Genomic DNA, 18419 nt, shown 5'->3' on the forward strand with positions numbered 1-18419 from the left:
GCAAACATAAAATTGAAAACAAATTAAATGGACATACTGAGTATCAAACTGGAGATAAGAATTATTTCGAGGGTTTTGGTCACTCTAAGCCAGTTCTACGCCCTCAGTGGGACAGGGCCCAAGAGAACCTGCGAAGAACCTGAGCTTCAGTGGGACACACACTGTGGACACTAACATCAGCAATGCCACCATGAAAATGCGTTCTATACCTTGTAAGACAGAACAAAGTAAACACGTGATCAGAAACCATGATTTCCTGTGTAAGAGAGATACAAATAACATATGGAAATTTATGGGAAAAATTCTCAATCTGACTCATGAAGATCCACCTGAACTCATGTTTTAACATTTTCCCAGCTCTTCCCAACAAAAGGCTTTGAAGCAAGAAGACCCAGAATCGAAGCGCCCCCATATCCTGATCTCTGAAATGCCGTCGCATCGCCATCCCCATTCAGGCCAGCCAGGCTGCTCAGAGAAACAGGCCCTGGCTGGAGGCACGGAGAGCATGGGATAAGCCCGGAGCTGGCACTGCCCCCAGAGGGTAGGACGCACCCAACGGCCAATCAGAGCGGATGAAAGGGGCCCAAGGGCTCCCAGAATAATAATGAGTGCAACCCTGCACATCGATGTAGACACAGGCGACCACAGCCACACTCCAGAGACAAAGCAAAACAGCCGGACGCTGGGATTGCCACTGCTGGGCTAACCCCTCCACTGACTTCCCACTCTGAAAACTGGCAATGAAAGGGAAAAAATTAAACCTTCGTCCTGTCTTTTTGGAGCACATATATGTAGTTCCTCCCTTGTCAATAGGGAAAGTTCTTTCTTAACAGAAGACTGTGAGCTAATAAAGGCAGACCAAATGATCAAATTAGACAAATTACATTTCGAAAACTCTCATTAAATAACTGATGCAAGCAAAGCTGGGCCCAGGTAAAACGAGAGGTGGAAGGTTGCTGGGGACCAGATTATTTGCATGAAGACAAAAAATGGCCCAAAGAATTCTTCAGTCAGTTCAAAGGGAAAACCTCTGTTTCCGCAGGAGAAACCTGGAGGTGGGCAGCTTAACCAAGCGAGCGAATCAGCATCCTAACAATGAGATGATCTGACATACGAGCCTCCCAAGGTGGTGGGCGTGAAGAACACAGCACTCACACTGAAGCGTTCCTGCCATGATCCAGAATCGGACAGCTTCTGGCCCTCGCTCCCAGTGTTCGAGAACTACTGGGGATAACGCAACAAGTTCAACAACATGAAGAAGCGAACAGATGAGTGCGGAGCACGGGGCGTTCTACAAGACAGCTCCCTCGGTCTCTCCCAAACGCCAGCATCACTGGAAAAAAATCGCAGGTGACTACGAGATTAAAGTGATAATCACAAGTACAATACAGGACCCGGGGCTGGATCCCAGATCAAAAAGCATACCTGGGGGACAAATGGCGGAATGGTACTACGAAATTCATACTATCTTAAATGTGATGCTAGAATTGCACATATATAAAAGGGTGCCCTTATTTTTAAGAGCAGCATGTTGCTTATTTAGAGGGAGAGTGTTACCATGCATGTCTACGACTTACTTTCAAGTAATTCAAGATAAACAGTTAAGCAACGTTCCCAAACATGTCACGGTTTCTGTAGGAGGGGACACGTGGGATTAGGGCTTTCTCAGAGAGGGCTGGGACAGCAAGACTGTGCTAGGTGGCCCAGAGCAGGACTGGAGGCTGTTCTGATGGAGATGCCTCTTAGCTGGGAGGGCCCAGGGAGGGGAACTGGACCGGCGTTCTTGGAAAGAATAGATGCTCTTGGCTGACCCAGAATTCAGTGACTTCAGCTCTCACACTGAGGGAGGGCTCCACAAGACAGAAACAGCAACAGGGACATGTTAGGAAGCAAAGACCAGGACAGGAGCAAAGTAAACATGCCCAGAGCCGAGGAGGGAAGCAACGCACGCAGGGGAGACCACACCCTCAGCAGAGCCCCCTGAAAGGTGCAGGAAGAAGAGGTGATAAGAAGAAAGCCCACTCAGCTCCGAACACCCAAAAACGGAGAAAAACACTCTCGGGAGCCCTGGGCTCCCTGGCTCCTCCAGGCCCACAGGCGTGGCTGCGGGAAGCTTCAGTTCAGGAGGACCGGCATGCAGGGCCGTGGCACAAGCCCCAATGGGTCTGCCAGGAAGACAACACGCCCGAGATGCCGCCCCCTGGTCAGGACATGGCAACGGCCTGGGAAGCTGGAACCAAGGCGTTCTCCTCTCTACCATCATTTATTCAGACACCCAAGTCTCTGATGATGTCAAATTTTGGATTCTGAGAACATAATTTTCCTTAGCACAACTATTCAAGGGCTGGGAATTGGCTTGTTGTCTAAATTTGGTGGGTATGGGGCCCGTGCTTTAAACTCTTGCATGTCCTATTAACTCTTGTGACAGGATACAGAAAGAATGCCTATCAATTCAAACACACATATGCGCCCACAGAGAGGCACACACAGACGCGAGCGTGCACGTGCACACACATGCACACAGATGCACACACACCCCCCACACTAGAAAATGAGCAGGAGATCTGAACCCGCGCCTCATGCACGGTACCCGTCAGGCCAGGAGGCCTGTGAAAGGCGCTCAGTACCGTCAGGGAAGCTCAAGCCACGAGACACCTCTACACCAGGATGGTTCAAGGAACAAAGAAAACCAGCGACCGCCATGTGACTGGCGAGCACATGGAGCTGCCTGGGGTGCAGGTCGCCTGCTGCCAGCTGCAGAAGCTGGCTGAGCAGTAGGGGCACCTGCTTGGCAGATCCACTAAACCTAATAACAGGTGCTGCTCCACGACCCAGCCACTCACTCCCAGGCACATCTGACACAACAGCGAATGCGCGCCAAAAGCACCTCGCAGCAGCACTGTGCGAAAGAGCCAAAAACCGGAACCCATTCCAACACCTATTTGGATGGGGAAGCATCACAGCATCACCACACATTGAGTTTCTCTACAGCCAAGAAAATGGAGAAACTGCTGCTACAGATGGAGCAGAGTGGCCTCACAGACAAGAGGCCCAGCAGAGAGGAGGGATTCAAAACAGGACATAAAACATGATCCCACCAAAGTCCACAAAAGGGGGCAAAACTGGTCTACGGTGGCCAAATTCAGAAGCGTGGCTCCCTTGGGGGAGGTGAAGGACTGGGGTGAGGGAGGCCTCTGCACCGTGTTCCAGAGCCCCTTTTGGGCTGGGAGGCCATTACACAGATGTGTTCACTCTGTAAAATCTATACTTTTTATAAAAATCAACTCAAAATGGATCACAGACCTAAATGTAAACCACAAAGCTCTACAAGTCCTAGGAGATCACACAGAACAAAAATCCAGGTGACCTCAGAGATGGCTTTTCAAATACAACCCATGCACAGTCCATGAGAGAAATAGCTAATGAGCTGGACTTCATTAAAATGAAAAACTTCACTCTGCCAAACATACTGCTAAGAGAATAGAAAGACAAGCCAGACATCGGGAGAAAACATTTGCAAAATATGTATCCGATAAAGGACTCGCATCCAAATATCTAAAGACATCTGTTCAGGTCTGAGCAGAACTCTCATGGAAGAAGATATACAGATGGCAAACAAGCACACGAGAAGATGCTCCACATCACATGTCGCTAGAGAACCGCAAATTACAACAACGAGACAGCACTGCACCGCCTGCTGGAGCGGCTAAATCCAAACCACTGGCAACGCCAAGTGCTGGCGAGGATGCAGAGCAACCAGAGCCCTCATTCACTGCTGGGGGGAATGCAAAATGGCTCGGCCACTTTGGAAGACAGTATGGGGATTTCTAACAAAACTAAACATACCCTTACCACATGATCCGGCAACACCCCTTGGTATTTACCCATGGGTTGAAAATTTATGTACACACAAAACCCTGTACACAAATGTTTCTAACAGCTTTATTCAAAACTGTCAAAACCTGTAAACTACCAAGATGCCCTTCAAGAGGTGAATGGATATATAGTCTGTGGCACATACATGCAATGAAGTATCATTCAGCAATCCAAGAAATGAGTGAGCCAGACACAAAAATCCATGGAGGAACCTTAAACGTACAGCACTACTAAAATTGCAAAAAAAAAAAAAAAATCAGCTGGGCATGGTGGTGTGCACCTGTAATCCCAGCTTCTCGGGAGGCTGAGGCAGGAGAATCGCTTGAACCTGGGAGGCGGAGGCTGCAGTTTTGAAAAGCTACATACTATGTGATTCCAGCTGTATGACGTTCTGGCAAAGGCAACATGGAAACAGTAAAAAGAACAGCAGTTACCAGGGGAGGAGGGGAGGGCTGAATGGGTGGAGCCCAGGGGAGGCGTAAGGGTGATGAGACTATTCTGTATGATCCTGTCATGGTGGATCTATGATGTCATGTATTTGTCAAAAGTCATAGACTGCACAATGCAGAATGAACCTTAGTGTAAACCAAGAGTTTAATTCATAATAATGTATTGATACTGCTTCATCGGTTGTAACAAATATGTCACATCAGCAGGCATGGTGGCTCACACCTGTTATCTCGGCCCTTTGGGAGGCTGAGGTAGGAGGATCACTTGAGCCTAGGAGTTCGAGACCACCCTGGACAACATGGCAAAACCCCATCTCTACAAAAACTACAAAAACAATATTAGCTGGGCACTATGGTGCATGCCTGTGGCCCCAGTGACGTGGGGGCTGAGGTGGGAGGATTGCGGCTGCAGTGAGCCGTCACTGTGCCACTGCACTCCAGCCCTGGCAACAGAGGAAGACCCTGTATCAAAAAAAAAACAAAAAAACAAAAAAGAATGTGTCACAGCAATGCAAAATGTTAATAATAGGGGAAACCTGGAGGAGGAGAGGTCCTATGGGAACTCTCTGTATCAGCTACCCAATTTTACCGTAAACCTAAAACTGATCGAAAAAAAAAAATTATCAATTTTTAAAAATAACAGAACCATGCACTCGCAATCTGTGCTCTTTACTGTGTGCATGTTATATTTCAACAACAACAACAAGCATCTTTTCTGTGAGGCTTATGAGAGACTCAGTTCTGAACTGACGCAACTCCCAAGGCCCTGGGAAACTGTGCCCGTCCAGGGAGGACCTCTCCCGCAAGCTGCGGCTGCTGAAGGAAGCCCAGAGCTGCCCAGGCAGAGACTCAGCTACGTAAGAAATTGAAATCAATCAGGTGGGTTTTATTGGACTTAAGAATTCTGGACTCTGAATTTTAATTCATAATGACAAGAAACTTTGATTTTGGAGTTTCATTCCTTTGGACTTCAACTTGCAAGGAAATTTAATTTGGGGACTTGAATTTCTCTCTGGGAAATCATCATGGAAGGGGGTTGATATTCAAGTCAGGAGCATCTCTAAGTGGTTGGCCTTTTTTATTGAATGATCTCAACGCTATCATTTAACTTCACTACAGAGCCTCTGACGAGCTGTGCTGGATAAAATGACTGGATAGAATTTGGAATGGGAAGAAGAATAGGGAATGTGTCTTCAGCAGTGTGCACAGAGGAGCCTTGGGACCAATGCATTCATCTGATCCATTTTACAGCCTTCTGGGGACATAAGCCAGACTGTCTACCAAAGGCCTCAGGAGGATTGAAAAAGGAAAGGTGGTTGGCTTAGCTGAAGTGATTCAGGAAGGCTGGAACCGCCCTGGTGGTGACCAGCCCCCTTCCCTAAAAACAAAGGCCACACCCCTGGTTGGCCATAAAGTCCTCATTAAGGCCAGTGAGTTGAGAAAACCAACGTCCTTCCCTGGCTTCACGCCTCCATGCAAAGGAGCCTCCTGCAGCCTCTCTCTGCCCAGCCCCCTTGCCTCTCCGGGCAAGAGCAGCTCAACTGACTGGGGATGGGGAATAGACTAACTGGGCTAACTAAGTAGGCTGCTCACTCCTCCTCCCCACTCTTCTTTTCATATCTGCCCACAGGAGAGAATGCAGTAGTCCAAGATGTGCTTTCAGGCGTGCAGAGAGGCAAGGGCTCACCCCAGGTGCAAGGCCTGCTGCTGTCTGGCCAACCTCCATCTGCATCAAAGGCCATCCATGTCAGGGGCTGGCGCCAGTGGGCGCAGCTGGGTCTCAGACCAACCATGTCTCACAGCTGCCTTATCAGGAATAAATGCATGATAAAGAAAGTGTTATTTTCATCTCCACCATCTGCCGCTCTCGACTGACTGGACAAGAAACAAGAAGCATCCCCTGCAGTATGTACCTGGTGACCCTGGTGTCCAACTGTTTGGCTGTTTTGTCTTCTAAGCATTTACATTCATCAAATTTTTTTCTTTCTACTTTTATTGGGTTTGCTCTTTCTCCTCTAAACTTCTTGAGTTGAACAATTAAAACAGTATCTTAAAGGGTACTTTCTTCTTCATCAACATAGGCATTTAAAACTGTAAATTCCCAGCTGGACACGGTGATTCACGCCTGTAATCCCAGCACTTTGGGAGGCTGAGGCAGGTGGATCACCTGAGATCAGGAGTTCACAACCAGCCTGGCTAACATGGTGAAATCCTGTTTCTACTAAAAATATACAAAATTAGCTGGGCATGGTGGCACATGCCTGTAATCCCAGCTACTTGGGAGGCTCAGAAAGGAGAATCACTTGAACCCGGGAGGCAGAAGTTGCAGTGAGCCGAGATCATGCCATTGTACTCTAGCTTGGGCAATAAAAGCAAAACTGTCTCAAAAAAAAAACCTGTAAATTCCCCTGTAATTACAATTTAACTTGCATCTCCTAAGTTTTGATATTCAATATTATTTTGTCATTCAGTTTTAAATAATTAGGCATTTCTATTTTGATATTTTGAGTTCTTCATTGATCCATGGAATAATTAGAAGCATATTTTAAAATTCAAAACACAAAAAAAGCAGTTCGTTCAGAGTGGCTGTAGGGGAGAGAGTGACTGACTTCTGATCTTGTGGCATTACGGCCAGAGAAAGTTACAAAATTAGATTTGATACCGATTCTCTCAGTATAGGGTGATGCCTGCTTGGTGAGCTAAAAATATATATGAAGGATGATCAGTTTTTGTAAGTTTCAAAGTATGCTTTAAAATAATGCATATTCTCTAAATGGGAGTGCAGGTTTCCCCAGATCACCTTTTTAAACTGTATTTTATAACATCCTCAATTCGTTTCTTTTTGATCTATCAATCTACTGAGAAGTATGTGTAGATCCCCTATGACTGCGGGGTTTTGCCAATTTCTCCTTATAAGGCTATCAAGTTCGCAGATTCAGAACCACTTCCCTTCCTAGAGAATTACTTTCTTGGTGATTATTTAACAGCCTCCTCGATCCCTGGCACTGCACTTGCTTTGTCTCTGTCACCAGGTGCCAATGTTAAGCTACTTCCATTTGGGGTCAGCATTTTAACATCACTTTTCCACACACCACTTTCTACGTTGAGAGGCAGCAACGTTTCAGACCCCAGCTGGGTCCCTTACGAGCTGTGTCACTGACGAAGATGGGAAAACTGACCATCAACAAAAATACCAACATGTCAGGTGTGTTTCTATTCAATGTAACTCAAAACTATTAGTTTACAATGATACCAGACGAAAAAAAAAGCCACTGGTCCCCACCCTTGAAGGATGCCAGGGAATCATGTAATTATTTCAGAAATTGGCATATAAAGGGAAGAACCAAGTATTATCCAGCCTTTCCCATACAAACTGCACCTCAACAGAAGCAAAAAGTTGATCCCGGGAAATGTCTGGTTTTGGAAGCATCCCAGCTGACAAGGCAGGTGCTCTAGAAGTGGAATGTCACCACTGCACAAATGACATAAGCAGTGGGCATATGGCTGCTGACGTCATATAAAAAGAAGTAAGCAGAAGTCAAGGGCGCAGCGGAGGTGGTGCACACATCACCTGCTACAAAGAATTCTCGCCAAAAACAAAAAACGCGAATCTAATCACGAATCTAGATCTAACTCCTAATTTGGGGCTGAGTGTTTGCTGCACTGGTTCACTGGATAATTCTAATGCTGTGTATGTTTTAAACGTTTCATAGTACCACTTTTTAAAATAATAACATTGACAATTTACACACACACACAACTCAGTGCAGTGTCTCGCCTTCGCCATGCACACGAGTATTCACCAGCATCAAAGGCGCCGTCTCTGCCCACAGGCACAAGGATGTGGGTCAGGGCGCCGGAGCTGGGCTGCCCGGCCTCTTCCAGCTGGACCAGCTGCAGTCGTGGCGTCGCCGTGGGTGGGAAGCGGTAGAACTGGAAGGTGAAATACACAGTCTCTGGCCATGACGTTCCTCGGCAGTCCTGGGCCACTCTGAATCCAACAACAGCTCTAGGTTAATTGAGTGTCCATGGCACCGAATCTGGGGGGTCAGATGTGCATTTGCATAGGGGGATGGTCTGGGCAGCTTAGCCGCGGGGGCAACAGTAAAGAGGCTGCCACGGTCACCAATGGAACCGCTCTGCTGTGCTCTCAGCAAGCCAGCCAGACAGCAGCACTCTCGGGTGTAAGGACACTCTCCCGGCTGGAGAAGCTGCCTTCGGAGCTACGCTAAGATCTAAGACCTGGACAACACACCATCCACGTTCTAACAAGAAGATGGGGTAAAGCGGCTTTCACAGCCTTTAACATGCCGTGGGTGGGTCCTAGCCAAGATCAAATAAAAACAGACAGCGCTCCCGCATCTACTGAGACCTGAACATGGACAGTTCTCACAGGTCAGAACCTCAGCAAAGTTTCTCTTCAACTCAGGATATGTGAAAGCCAGATGAGTAACATAGAATATTCCAGGATTTACCTGCTAAAGGCGAGAAACTGTAGCACTATCTCGTTGCTTTGCAGACAATCCGATTCCTCCTTCTGAGGGTTAAATGTCACAGGGTCTGCAGGGTTGACCGCCTCGGCTGGCTGTTTATTGGCACCCAGAATCTCAGGAAAGCCAGAGGACTGCAGGAGCGCCATGGAGGCCCTCGAAGGCTGCCCTGCAGAGCTGAGACACAGCGAACCCTCAGGGAGCCTCCCACGACGGGGGGCCCATTGATGCACCTCCCTGTGGAAAGCCTGGTGGTGGTCACAGGTCCAACAGTCTGACGGCACAGCACGTGCCCGGCCCCATCCCGCCCAGACCCACACCTCACCTCCTCGTCTCGGTTCCCACGACAATAGGGGCATGCAAAGGCGTGAACGGCAGCTCCTGTAACTGTTCGGCAATGGATGTTTCGAGGACCAGGGAGGTCTGGCCCAGGTCGGCTTCCAGGTGGGAGATACCACCCTCCAACGGGAACTCCTGCTGAACAAAATGAGGGCTTCCAAGTGAGGCCACCAAGGACCCCAACCCGTAACAACTACCGATGCTCTGAGCTAGGGGATTCATCGATGAATTGCCTCTGGAGAGTCGCCAGCTCTAGCAAATAAAAATACAGGAGGCTCAATACTTGGATTTCAGGTAAACAACAAATAATTTTAGCATAAGTATATTCCCTGTAATATTTGGGACATACTTATACTAAAAAATTATTTGTCATTTACCTGAAATTCAAATGTAACTGGGCATCCTATATTTCACATGGCAACCCAATTTGCGAGTTGAGAAGGAATCCTAATTTTATGAGCAGGTCAGGACCGTGGAAGATACGTGATGCTTGAGATGGTAAATCATATCAAAACATGTTTATAAAAGCCCTAAAAGATGAAGCGTCCTCAACACTCCAAGATAAACCGTGGCACCGAGCCCCTAGCTGGTGTGTCTGAACAGTCTCTTGTCCCCACAGCCCCTGAACCTTCCATCGTTCACTCGTATTCCACCTCAAAGGCCGAGGCAGGCCTCTCAATGGGGAGCTGCCTCTGGAGTCAGGAATGTGCTCTCTCAAGCTTCCTTCCCAAGCTTTCTGTTTCAGTCCAGAGGGACACCAGGTCACCCTCACGCCATGTCTCAGGTGCCAGTTATAAAACGCTAGGCAAGCTCTTCACAAACACACTAGCCCCAGAGATGCTTTAGATAAGGCAGCAGAGACTCACGGTGCTAAGAGTGTTTTCAAACAAGGAATTAAAAGAAGCTATTTTTCCTCAACATAATTCCGGTTAAGACAAGAGACGTAGTTTGCAGGTGAACCAGCCCTAGCTTCTGAAACCAAACTCCACAGGAATCCCCCAAGGCTGGTGGCAACACAGGCCAATCTTGGCAGTAAGCGCACCCTGAAGCCAGGATGGCAAGCTCCACTCACATCCTTTAGCTGCTGACAGCAAGGAGGGTCCTGGGGTGCTGCGGGCCCATCTCACCTGTTTCTAGATCCAGACACACCCTCCTTTTACTTTCGTGTAGAGATCTAGGGGCAGCTAACTGTTTTTGTGGGCAGATCACAATCTGAATTGAGTGCTGTGACATGAAGAACTCACGGGCCACATTCGTCTTTGGTCTCTGAGACAGAATGATGGCAACTGTCTGAGGTCTCAGAGTGAGCAATGCCCCACCCCACCCCCCCATACCCCAGGGAACCTGCCACAGTCTCTGCCACCTAACTGAGGACCAGCACAGCGCAGAAACCCAAAGTGAGGAGCTGTGGAGCCATTCCTTGGTGGGAGGCGAGGTGGACGGCACTTACTGCCTGGGCTGGGGAAGCCCGAGAGCCATGGGGTGGCTGGGAAGTGGGCCTGGCCGAGCAGTGCCGAGTTGGGGACCGTGGGGAGGCCGCCAGCTGGGAAATCGACAGCTGGAAGGAAAGAGAGCACAGGTGAGGGGTTCAGAAGCTTGCCGGTCCATCCACGAAACCTCCAACACACGCTGGCCACACCGGGCAGCCCTGGATCCCATCACAGAAGAGAGTGATGCCTGCAGCCTTCTGGCCAGCGGTGGCTCTGGAATCTGGAACTGCTTCTCAAGTGCCTTTATTTAATGACAGGGAGGTGATTCCATGATCTCCCTCAGATTGTAATATCTGAATAAGAATATTATTAACAAGGAAAACAAGCAAGAAAGGAAAAAGCACCTCAAGCTACAAGGGTGGCCTGGCCTCTGCCTCTCTGTGCCTTGCCCACCCTGGATTGAGCGCCTCCGAGGCCAGGCGATTCTACCCGCCCGAGTTCCTGCTGAACACACCTCCCTATGAAGGCAGTGACAGCCTCGGCGGCCGGCGCAGGCCCTGGAGACAGCTGTGACGGAGTGCCTGCGCCATGTGGCGCTACTGTGTAGCCTCGGACGAGTCAGCTAACCTCTTTTTGCCTCAGTCTCCTGACCTATAAAATGGGGATAATAATGGTGCCTAAACCGCAGGACTGTTTGGAGAATTAAAGGAGAGTCCCAGCAAGGATTTGGCATAGCACCTGGTACGCGGTGAGCTTTCTATAAATGCTGCAGACATCTGGAAATGAGAGCGGCCTGGGACGCTCACGGTCAGCAATGACGGCCAGCCCACGCCAAGTGCAGGCAGAGAAGCCCCAACATATGAAGAGGCACTGAGGACCAATTGGGGGTGGGGTGCATGAAGCATCCCCAGGGGACCCTGGCAGCATCTTCAGGGAGCAGAGGAGATCTTTGGGGCCTGTCCAGCTTCCCTCAGACCCCACAAGGTATTGTGACCACTCAGGGTCATATGGAAACTGCACCAGGGAAAATGCCAGGTTGGGCCAGCAGGGCAGCTGGGAGGCCAACCACAGACTTGTGCCTTTAGGTGAACCCAGTATTCTTCACTCATGATCCAGTATCCCACTGCAGATGACACACTGAAGCTGCTTCCTGGAGACAGCCTTGGATACTGAATTGGTCAGCTTTGCTAGAAAGTCAATTTCCAGGGTGATGCTGGCAGACAGTCATCAGCAGGAACAAGCCACATCTGACCTCACTCAAAATCACACAGCCAAGGGCCAGCCTGGAGCCATGTATGAGTGCCACAGATGACTCGGGACTCCAGAACAGCAGCCACATAGGAGCTCAGCTCAGCAGGCAACAGCCCGGCGAGAAGGAGCCTCTCCTCCCACCCAGGAAGTTCCTGCTTGGCCTACAGGGCCGCGGTGCCTGGTGGGTGCCCTGGACACCAACAGCTGCCAGGCACCACTCCTTGTAGAATGAGTCTGGGAGAGCAAAGAGAGTGAGGACCACACCTCAGCATCTCTCAGAAAAAGCAAAGGCTGTCCAGTCCTGAAAGAGTCGCCACCCTAAGATGTAACTGCCAGGGAGAATTGGAGACACGCCCTAGACGGCAACATAGGGGTCACAGGCAGCAGCCCCCCTAAAAGCCCGAACTGATAGTCAGCAAATCAGGGACAGGCTGCACAGACAGGGCAGGAGAGGACACCCCCACCGCCGCCAACAGGCCGGTCCCAGCCACACAGAAGCACGCAGGGAGCAGCTGTGTGTAAGGGGGAACAGAGGGTTTTCTTGTACCCCAAACTTGCAAGTAATTGACTCAGGATTCTGAGTGCAGCCATGGGGGGCCTGGACTTACCCCTGGTCCCACAGGCGACTCCTGCAGGGCAGCGAGACCTCGAGGTGCTGGTGCTGGCGGGCCTGGGAGGAAGCACAGGGGAGCAGGAGAGGGGCCGTCAGCCTGTGCGGAGGCGATGCCCCCCGCACCCCCACGCAGTCAGGCCTCCACAGGCTTCAACACCTTGTCTGTAATGGGGTGGCCAGTGGTTACCGCTCAGGCACAACAGCAGCAAGGGTACTGTCTAGAGCCATGGTGTGCCCAGCACCCAGGAGAGGGGGCACAGCCGGCCTCACCCTGGAGGTGTGCGCCCTTGTTCTTTCTGGGTCAGGAGGTCTCAGTATGGGCGCTTGGAGCTCCCTAATGCGCTTCTCCTCACTTGTCATCTCTACATCCTCCCTGCCCTGAAGAGCTGGGGTCTGAGGTCGCCCCAGCCTTGTAGCTCCCTGACTCAGGCTGTCTTGTGAACTTCGAAGCTCCTAGGCAGACGCTGCCACCGGGCTCTCGGCCTTGTGAACGTGCACTCAGCACAAGCTGTTCACCCAGGTCCTGCTGAGGATTCTCCATGAGGGCCCGGTCACATTGGGAGCCCACCCGGGGGAGGCACGGCCAGCTCAGGGACTAAGAACAGCCTCTGCCCTTTATGAGGCCACAGCTGCCTCCCCAGCATCCAGGACTGCCCAAAGAGCCAGCAGCCTCCTCCCCAGGCCCACTGCCCCTGCCCAGCCCTGCCTCCGCCCAGGTGGCATCTGTGCTGCTTCTGCAGCCCCACCGCAGGCCACATGGACACCTCCGGGCCCAGCAGCCCCAGGGCTCTCAGCTCCTGCACCTCAGCAGGAGGAAGCCCTGGCACCACTAGAGTCTCTGAAACCCACCAGGTTCCTGCCACGGCGGCACTGGGACATCCACGGCCACTTGTCTCTCATGGTCATTTCACACACACTGCCATCTGCCTTCATCCGCCGTGACCACCCAGCCAGACCCCAAGCCCATCCTGACAGGGCCACCCCTACCTACTCAGAGGTCAGGGTGTAAGCCCCACGCACTGAGTGCACTGGGCCACCTGGCTGGCTTCCCTGAGGCCCACAGCCCTGGCCTCCAGCCCCACGTCCTGTCCCCGCCTGGCTCATGACAGCCTCCTTCATGGCGACAGGACTCTCCACGGCAGCAGACACCTCCCCTCCCCATGGGACTTCCAGGATAACCCAGACCTCTGGAGAAATCAGGCTTCCCGCATGGCCCTGTCCCACCTCCCGTCACCCCCATGTGGCCCACATCCTAGGCCCGGCTGCTCGCCTTGGCTCTCCTTCCCTCTCCTGTGGCTTCTGATGCTATGAGGTCAGGCAAACGAATTCCCACATGTCCTGGAATCCTGACTTCCTCAAGCACACAGCACAGGCCATGCTGGTGGGACCTATGGCCCAAGCACACAGCACAGAGGCCTGTGACATCAAACACTGGGCCCTGGACAGAGACTGCCCAGCCACTTCCTGTTCTGCTCTGAATCCCACAAAACAAAAACAACAAGGAAAAAGCTGTCGACAGAGGAGAAACCAAATCCAGGAAGCGCCACCCTAACGCCGGAGCTGTGCGACCACCAGAGCCCATCCCCACCCACGCCTCTCCCAGGAGCTTCCCAAACCCATTCGAGGAGGTACTGCCCCAGCTGTGAGATCCAGTGGAGACCCTGCTAAGGGCCTGTGGGTGGGGATGGGGGTACAGGAAAGCAGTGGGGGCCAGGCGAGAGGGAGCCCCCAACCCTCAGAGGATCCAACTGCCCACCCCAGTAGGCACAGCTCTAGTCCAACCACCTCCTGGGCAGTGCCCACTTGGCCCACGCAGCTCCTCTGTAACCAGCTACAGTAACATGGCTCCAAGAAGCTCAAAGACTCTGGTCAGAGGAGCCTGCCGTTCTATAAATGAGCTCCCGCTCGGAGGAAGTCAGCAAATGATCTAGCAAGCTCTGCTTCCCTGGGAAAATATCATCTCACTAAAAGCAAAATGCAGATGAGGGTTCTGCAGGGGCCGAGCTGTCCTGAAAGCCAGGTGCCTCTCCCCAGATTCCCCGAGCGCCTCTTACAGTCCATTTCAGAGCTCCGTGCAGCAACCCCTCCCCCCTCCTCCCGAAACAGCCGAAAGATGAAACAGCAGAGCGGCAAGTGTAGCTCCACTCTGTTCCTCCGTAAATGGGAACTCTGAAAACTCCGCAGGCTGATTTTGATAATGAGGACAAACTGCAGGAAATGGTTCCATTTTCTTCCGTGGAGAGAGCGGGCACTCAGGGGCCAGACCTCTACTCCTGTGCCATCCTCTCGGGGAGGAAAGCCAGGATGGCAAGTTAAACCTTCGAAGCACATCTGAACTTCCTGCATGCACTTTATTTCCCCATCGTCTCAAATGTATGCACAGTGTGGGCAGTTTTTTCAAGTAACTCTTTATATCATGACTTATGCAATTTTTTCTTCCAGGAGAGTAAAACTACCTAAAAGGCCTTTGGTGACCATTTAAAAAGACACCTGGTGGGAAGCCCAGGCCCCCAGGGCCAAAAACACAGATCCGTCTGGTGAAGCACAGCAGGAAGACATCCGCCACAGCCAGGAAATAACTTGGTTTTGAATCTCTGTTTTAATGTTCAATGTGGTCGTGGGATAAGGAGCTTCCCAAACTATACCCATAGTCCTACCTGGAAGACAGCGTGGCCGCCAGCGGGCACCCACTGTACTCCAGCCCCAGGAGTCTCCCAAAAGCCACAGTGGAGTATGGGACACCTGACTTCTGCCACATGCCAGGACTCGGCTGACCAGCACCTGAGCCAGCTACTGAACCTGGAGCAGCAGGCGTGTGCATAGGACGCAGGCAGGAACGGCTGCGGTGGGCAGAGGGACGAGTACCAGGCCTTCTGGGACAGCACTGTGACAATAGCAAACATCACCAGATGCCACCCAGGTGCTCCTGCAAACAGAAGCTACCGTAGCAGAACCCACAGCTGCTGCGAGGGCCAGAGGAGCAACGGGAAGGCAGGAGGCCAGCGGCCTGTGCTGACCTGAGCAGGTTAATCTGCGTAGCCATGAAGGGGGGCCTAGGACAGAACAACGCAGGGGTCTCTCCAAACCACAGCACTCCAGATCAGGGGTGCCTGCCTGACAACTGCCGTCTCCCCGAAGGTGCTCCCCCAACCCCTGCAACAAGCCCTGTCCCCAAGGGTCTTTGTTTCTAGACAGCTTATGTGAATGTCTCCCTTTTGTCTTTAAAAATCTCTCCTTTGCACCAAGCCCCGGCTGCACATGCAGTGTGACCTGCACACGCAGCTCGGCTACAATCTCCTGCTAGTCCCCAGGCAACTCTGCCACAGAGAGCCCATGCCCACGGCCCATTTCAGGTTGACAACATTAGAGAGAAAAATGAAAGAAACCCACCCGTGTAAGCAGGTATGCTGGCAAATCCACGGTAACCACACCCACTCGACGTGCCTCTAGGAAGCATGTATTTGTACATTACCTGCATAACTTAAAGTAAACTAAATTTTAGTTTAACGGCCATTCTAAGATATCCCTTCAGGTCCCCGCTGGAGCCTGAAGTAGTAACAGGGTCAGCACAGAACAGAAAGCCAAGACCTCCACAGCCAGCCCAGGAGCAGCTCCTTCTCCCAACACAGAGCCGCTCCATGCACACCCCTGCGGCAGAGGCCTGGGCTCCCTCACTGGGAGGTGGAGTCAGCGTCTGGCCGAACCACCACAGAATCCCAGTTTCAGGGAAATAACCTGGATTAAGAAGAAGAGCACAGAGCCTGGCCAACGTGAGAAAACCCCATCTCTACTAAAAGTAAAAAAATTAGCTGGGCATACTGGTGGGTGCCTGTAATCCCAGATGCTCAGGAGGCTGAGGCAGGAGAATCGCTTGAGCCCGGGAGGCAGAGGCTGCAGTGAGTCGAGATCTCGCCACTGTACTTCAGCATGGGCAAAAAGAGTGAGACTCCGTCTCAAAAAAAAACAAAGCAGCACAGAGACTCAGCTTTTCCACGGCTGCTCTGAGAAGTTTGGGGCCAGTGGGCCCTCAGACGGGGTTGCCAGCACACACCTCCTGCCCAGAGTCAGGTCTGAGAAGAGCAGGAAGAGACTAGGTCACTTACGACACCAGAGCCAACTGCAATCCAGAACTGCTCCACATGGCTTGCTACAGACAAAGGGAAACTGACTTCCCACCGAGGGAGGTTCCTCCACCTGTCAAGATTCCTTCTCCCTGACGCTCTAGCACTCTCTAGTCAGTCTCCGCTTGCTGAAAGCCACGGTCAACAAAATCGCCCAAGTGTCTACTTTTCTGTCAACATAGCTTCAAGAAACTCAAAAGCTTTGTACTCAACAACAGTGCAGGCCTCAGGAGGCAAGGCAGGGCCTGTGCTCCGACCTCAGCCCCGGTGGCCACATGTCCCACCTGGTCACACAGAGCGCCTTCACACTGCCTCCGCACTCGCCTGGAGGGGGGCCTGCAAGAGCAGGCAACACGCACATTCCACACTCAGAGAGAGGGACACGCCCTCGGGCCCACAGCTCTCAGACAGCACTGTGGGTCAAACGGCAAAAGTTGTACAGTGAACAAATAATGCTCAAACATGCTCACAGGGACAAGACCCCCGAACTCCTCCTTCCTCCACCCCCAGGGAGAGCATTCTATATACAGGGCAGAGAACAGAAAAGCACACAGTTACCCAGAGTGCTAATACCACTAAAACCACAGCCCCAAACAGAGGCAGGAGCTCTCCAGCCAAGCCCATGGCCGCCAGCCACAACACTGCCCCCAAGGAAGGGTACTGGGCTCTGCTTCTCAATGCGCTTGGGGCAGGAGACAACAGCAATGAGGAGGCAGCCTCCCCGCAAGCAACCCTCTTACTTCCAGCGTCACCGCACCAGACAGATTAAAAGTATTGGCTGGACGTGGTAGCTCATGCCTATAGTCGCAGCACTCTGGGAGGCCAAGGCAGGAGGACTGTTTGAGTTCAGAAGTTGGAGATTAGCCTGGGAAACATGGCAAAATCCCATCTCTACAAAAAGAAAAAAAAATAGCCAGGTGTAGTGGCATGCACCTGTAGTCCCAGTTACATGGGAGGCTGAGGTGGGAGGCTTGCTTGGGCCTGGAAGGTGGAGGCTGCAGTGAGCCGTGACTATGCCACTGCACTTCAGCCTGGGCAACAGAGTGAGATCTTCTCTCAAGAAAATAAAAAGTACTGACTACACGAGGGGCCCCAGGCTGCCAGGCTGCATGTCCATTCCTGACACAGGGTTTCACTGAGCAGCTATTTTCAATATGCATGCTACACTGCCATTTAAAAAGTGAAATAGAAGCAAGGAGAAAGGAAGGACGTATTTTACCACCTTTATTTTCCCTCGTCCATGGATTCATTTATCCAACAAACATTTTATCAGACGCCTGCGCTATGACAGGACCCGAGAAAGAAATGAAGATAAGGAAACAGCTCAGCGGAGGACGGGGCTGTGGTCTCCACTGAGATGTCTTCCTAGGCTGGAGGGAGCAGGGGCCTCTTGAGACATCAGGAAACATGCATGGGGGCTGACAGTGTCCCTTGTGGCCTGACTGCCCCAGCAGGAGCTGGGTGGGGCTCCCCGCCCTGGAACGCGCCTGTCCTCTTGGGCCTAGCTGTGCTGCCAGCCCACCACGGAGCACGTGGGGGTCAGCAGGAGCTGGATGAGGGGTCCTAACAGAGGAAAACACTCAATTTCGCTGAGCAATTGCCCCACTGGGCAAAGCTTCCCACGTTTAACTATAAGGTCAGCAATTCTGCGGGACAGAGAAGTCCTGGGTGGTGGGGGGGGAGCGGCATAAAGAAGCTGTTGCTTAGCAACTCATGGTGGCTGGCGGAAGGCAGGGACGGGTTGGGCTATGGGGGTAGAGTGTGGCCCTGTTACGAACAGGGGTAAACAGATGGCCCCGAAAGGCAGGGGAAAGGAACAGCCATCGCTGGTAAAGGCACAGTCTCTGGGG

The 18419-nt window shown here is 51.7% G+C and overlaps 1 protein-coding gene across 16 annotated transcripts in view; it reads right to left on the reverse strand.

Moving 5' to 3' along the window:
- Positions 1-18419, reverse strand: part of NPHP4 (nephrocystin 4) — a 132902-nt gene that overhangs the window by 30632 nt on the left and 83851 nt on the right. For 14 of the 16 annotated variants that reach the window (XR_004275908.1, XM_032301060.1, XM_032301064.1 and 11 more), the window contains 5 exons: positions 12444-12505; positions 10605-10712; positions 9141-9292; positions 8801-8992; positions 8129-8316 (listed from right to left, as the gene is read on the reverse strand). Coding sequence is in view for 15 of the 16 variants with exons in the window: in XM_032301060.1 (XP_032156951.1) it covers positions 8129-8316; positions 8801-8992; positions 9141-9292; positions 10605-10712; positions 12444-12505 (702 nt within the window). In the remaining variant the exon portion in view is untranslated. The remainder of the gene's footprint in view (positions 1-8128; positions 8317-8800; positions 8993-9140; positions 9293-10604; positions 10713-12443; positions 12506-18419) is intronic. The other 2 variants (XM_032301059.1, XM_032301066.1) reach the window with 2 other exon arrangements.

The sequence above is a fragment of the Sapajus apella genome, unplaced genomic scaffold, assembly GCF_009761245.1.
Source record: "Sapajus apella isolate SASKATOON/1434 unplaced genomic scaffold, GSC_monkey_1.0 scaffold43, whole genome shotgun sequence".
NCBI lineage: Eukaryota > Metazoa > Chordata > Mammalia > Primates > Cebidae > Sapajus > Sapajus apella.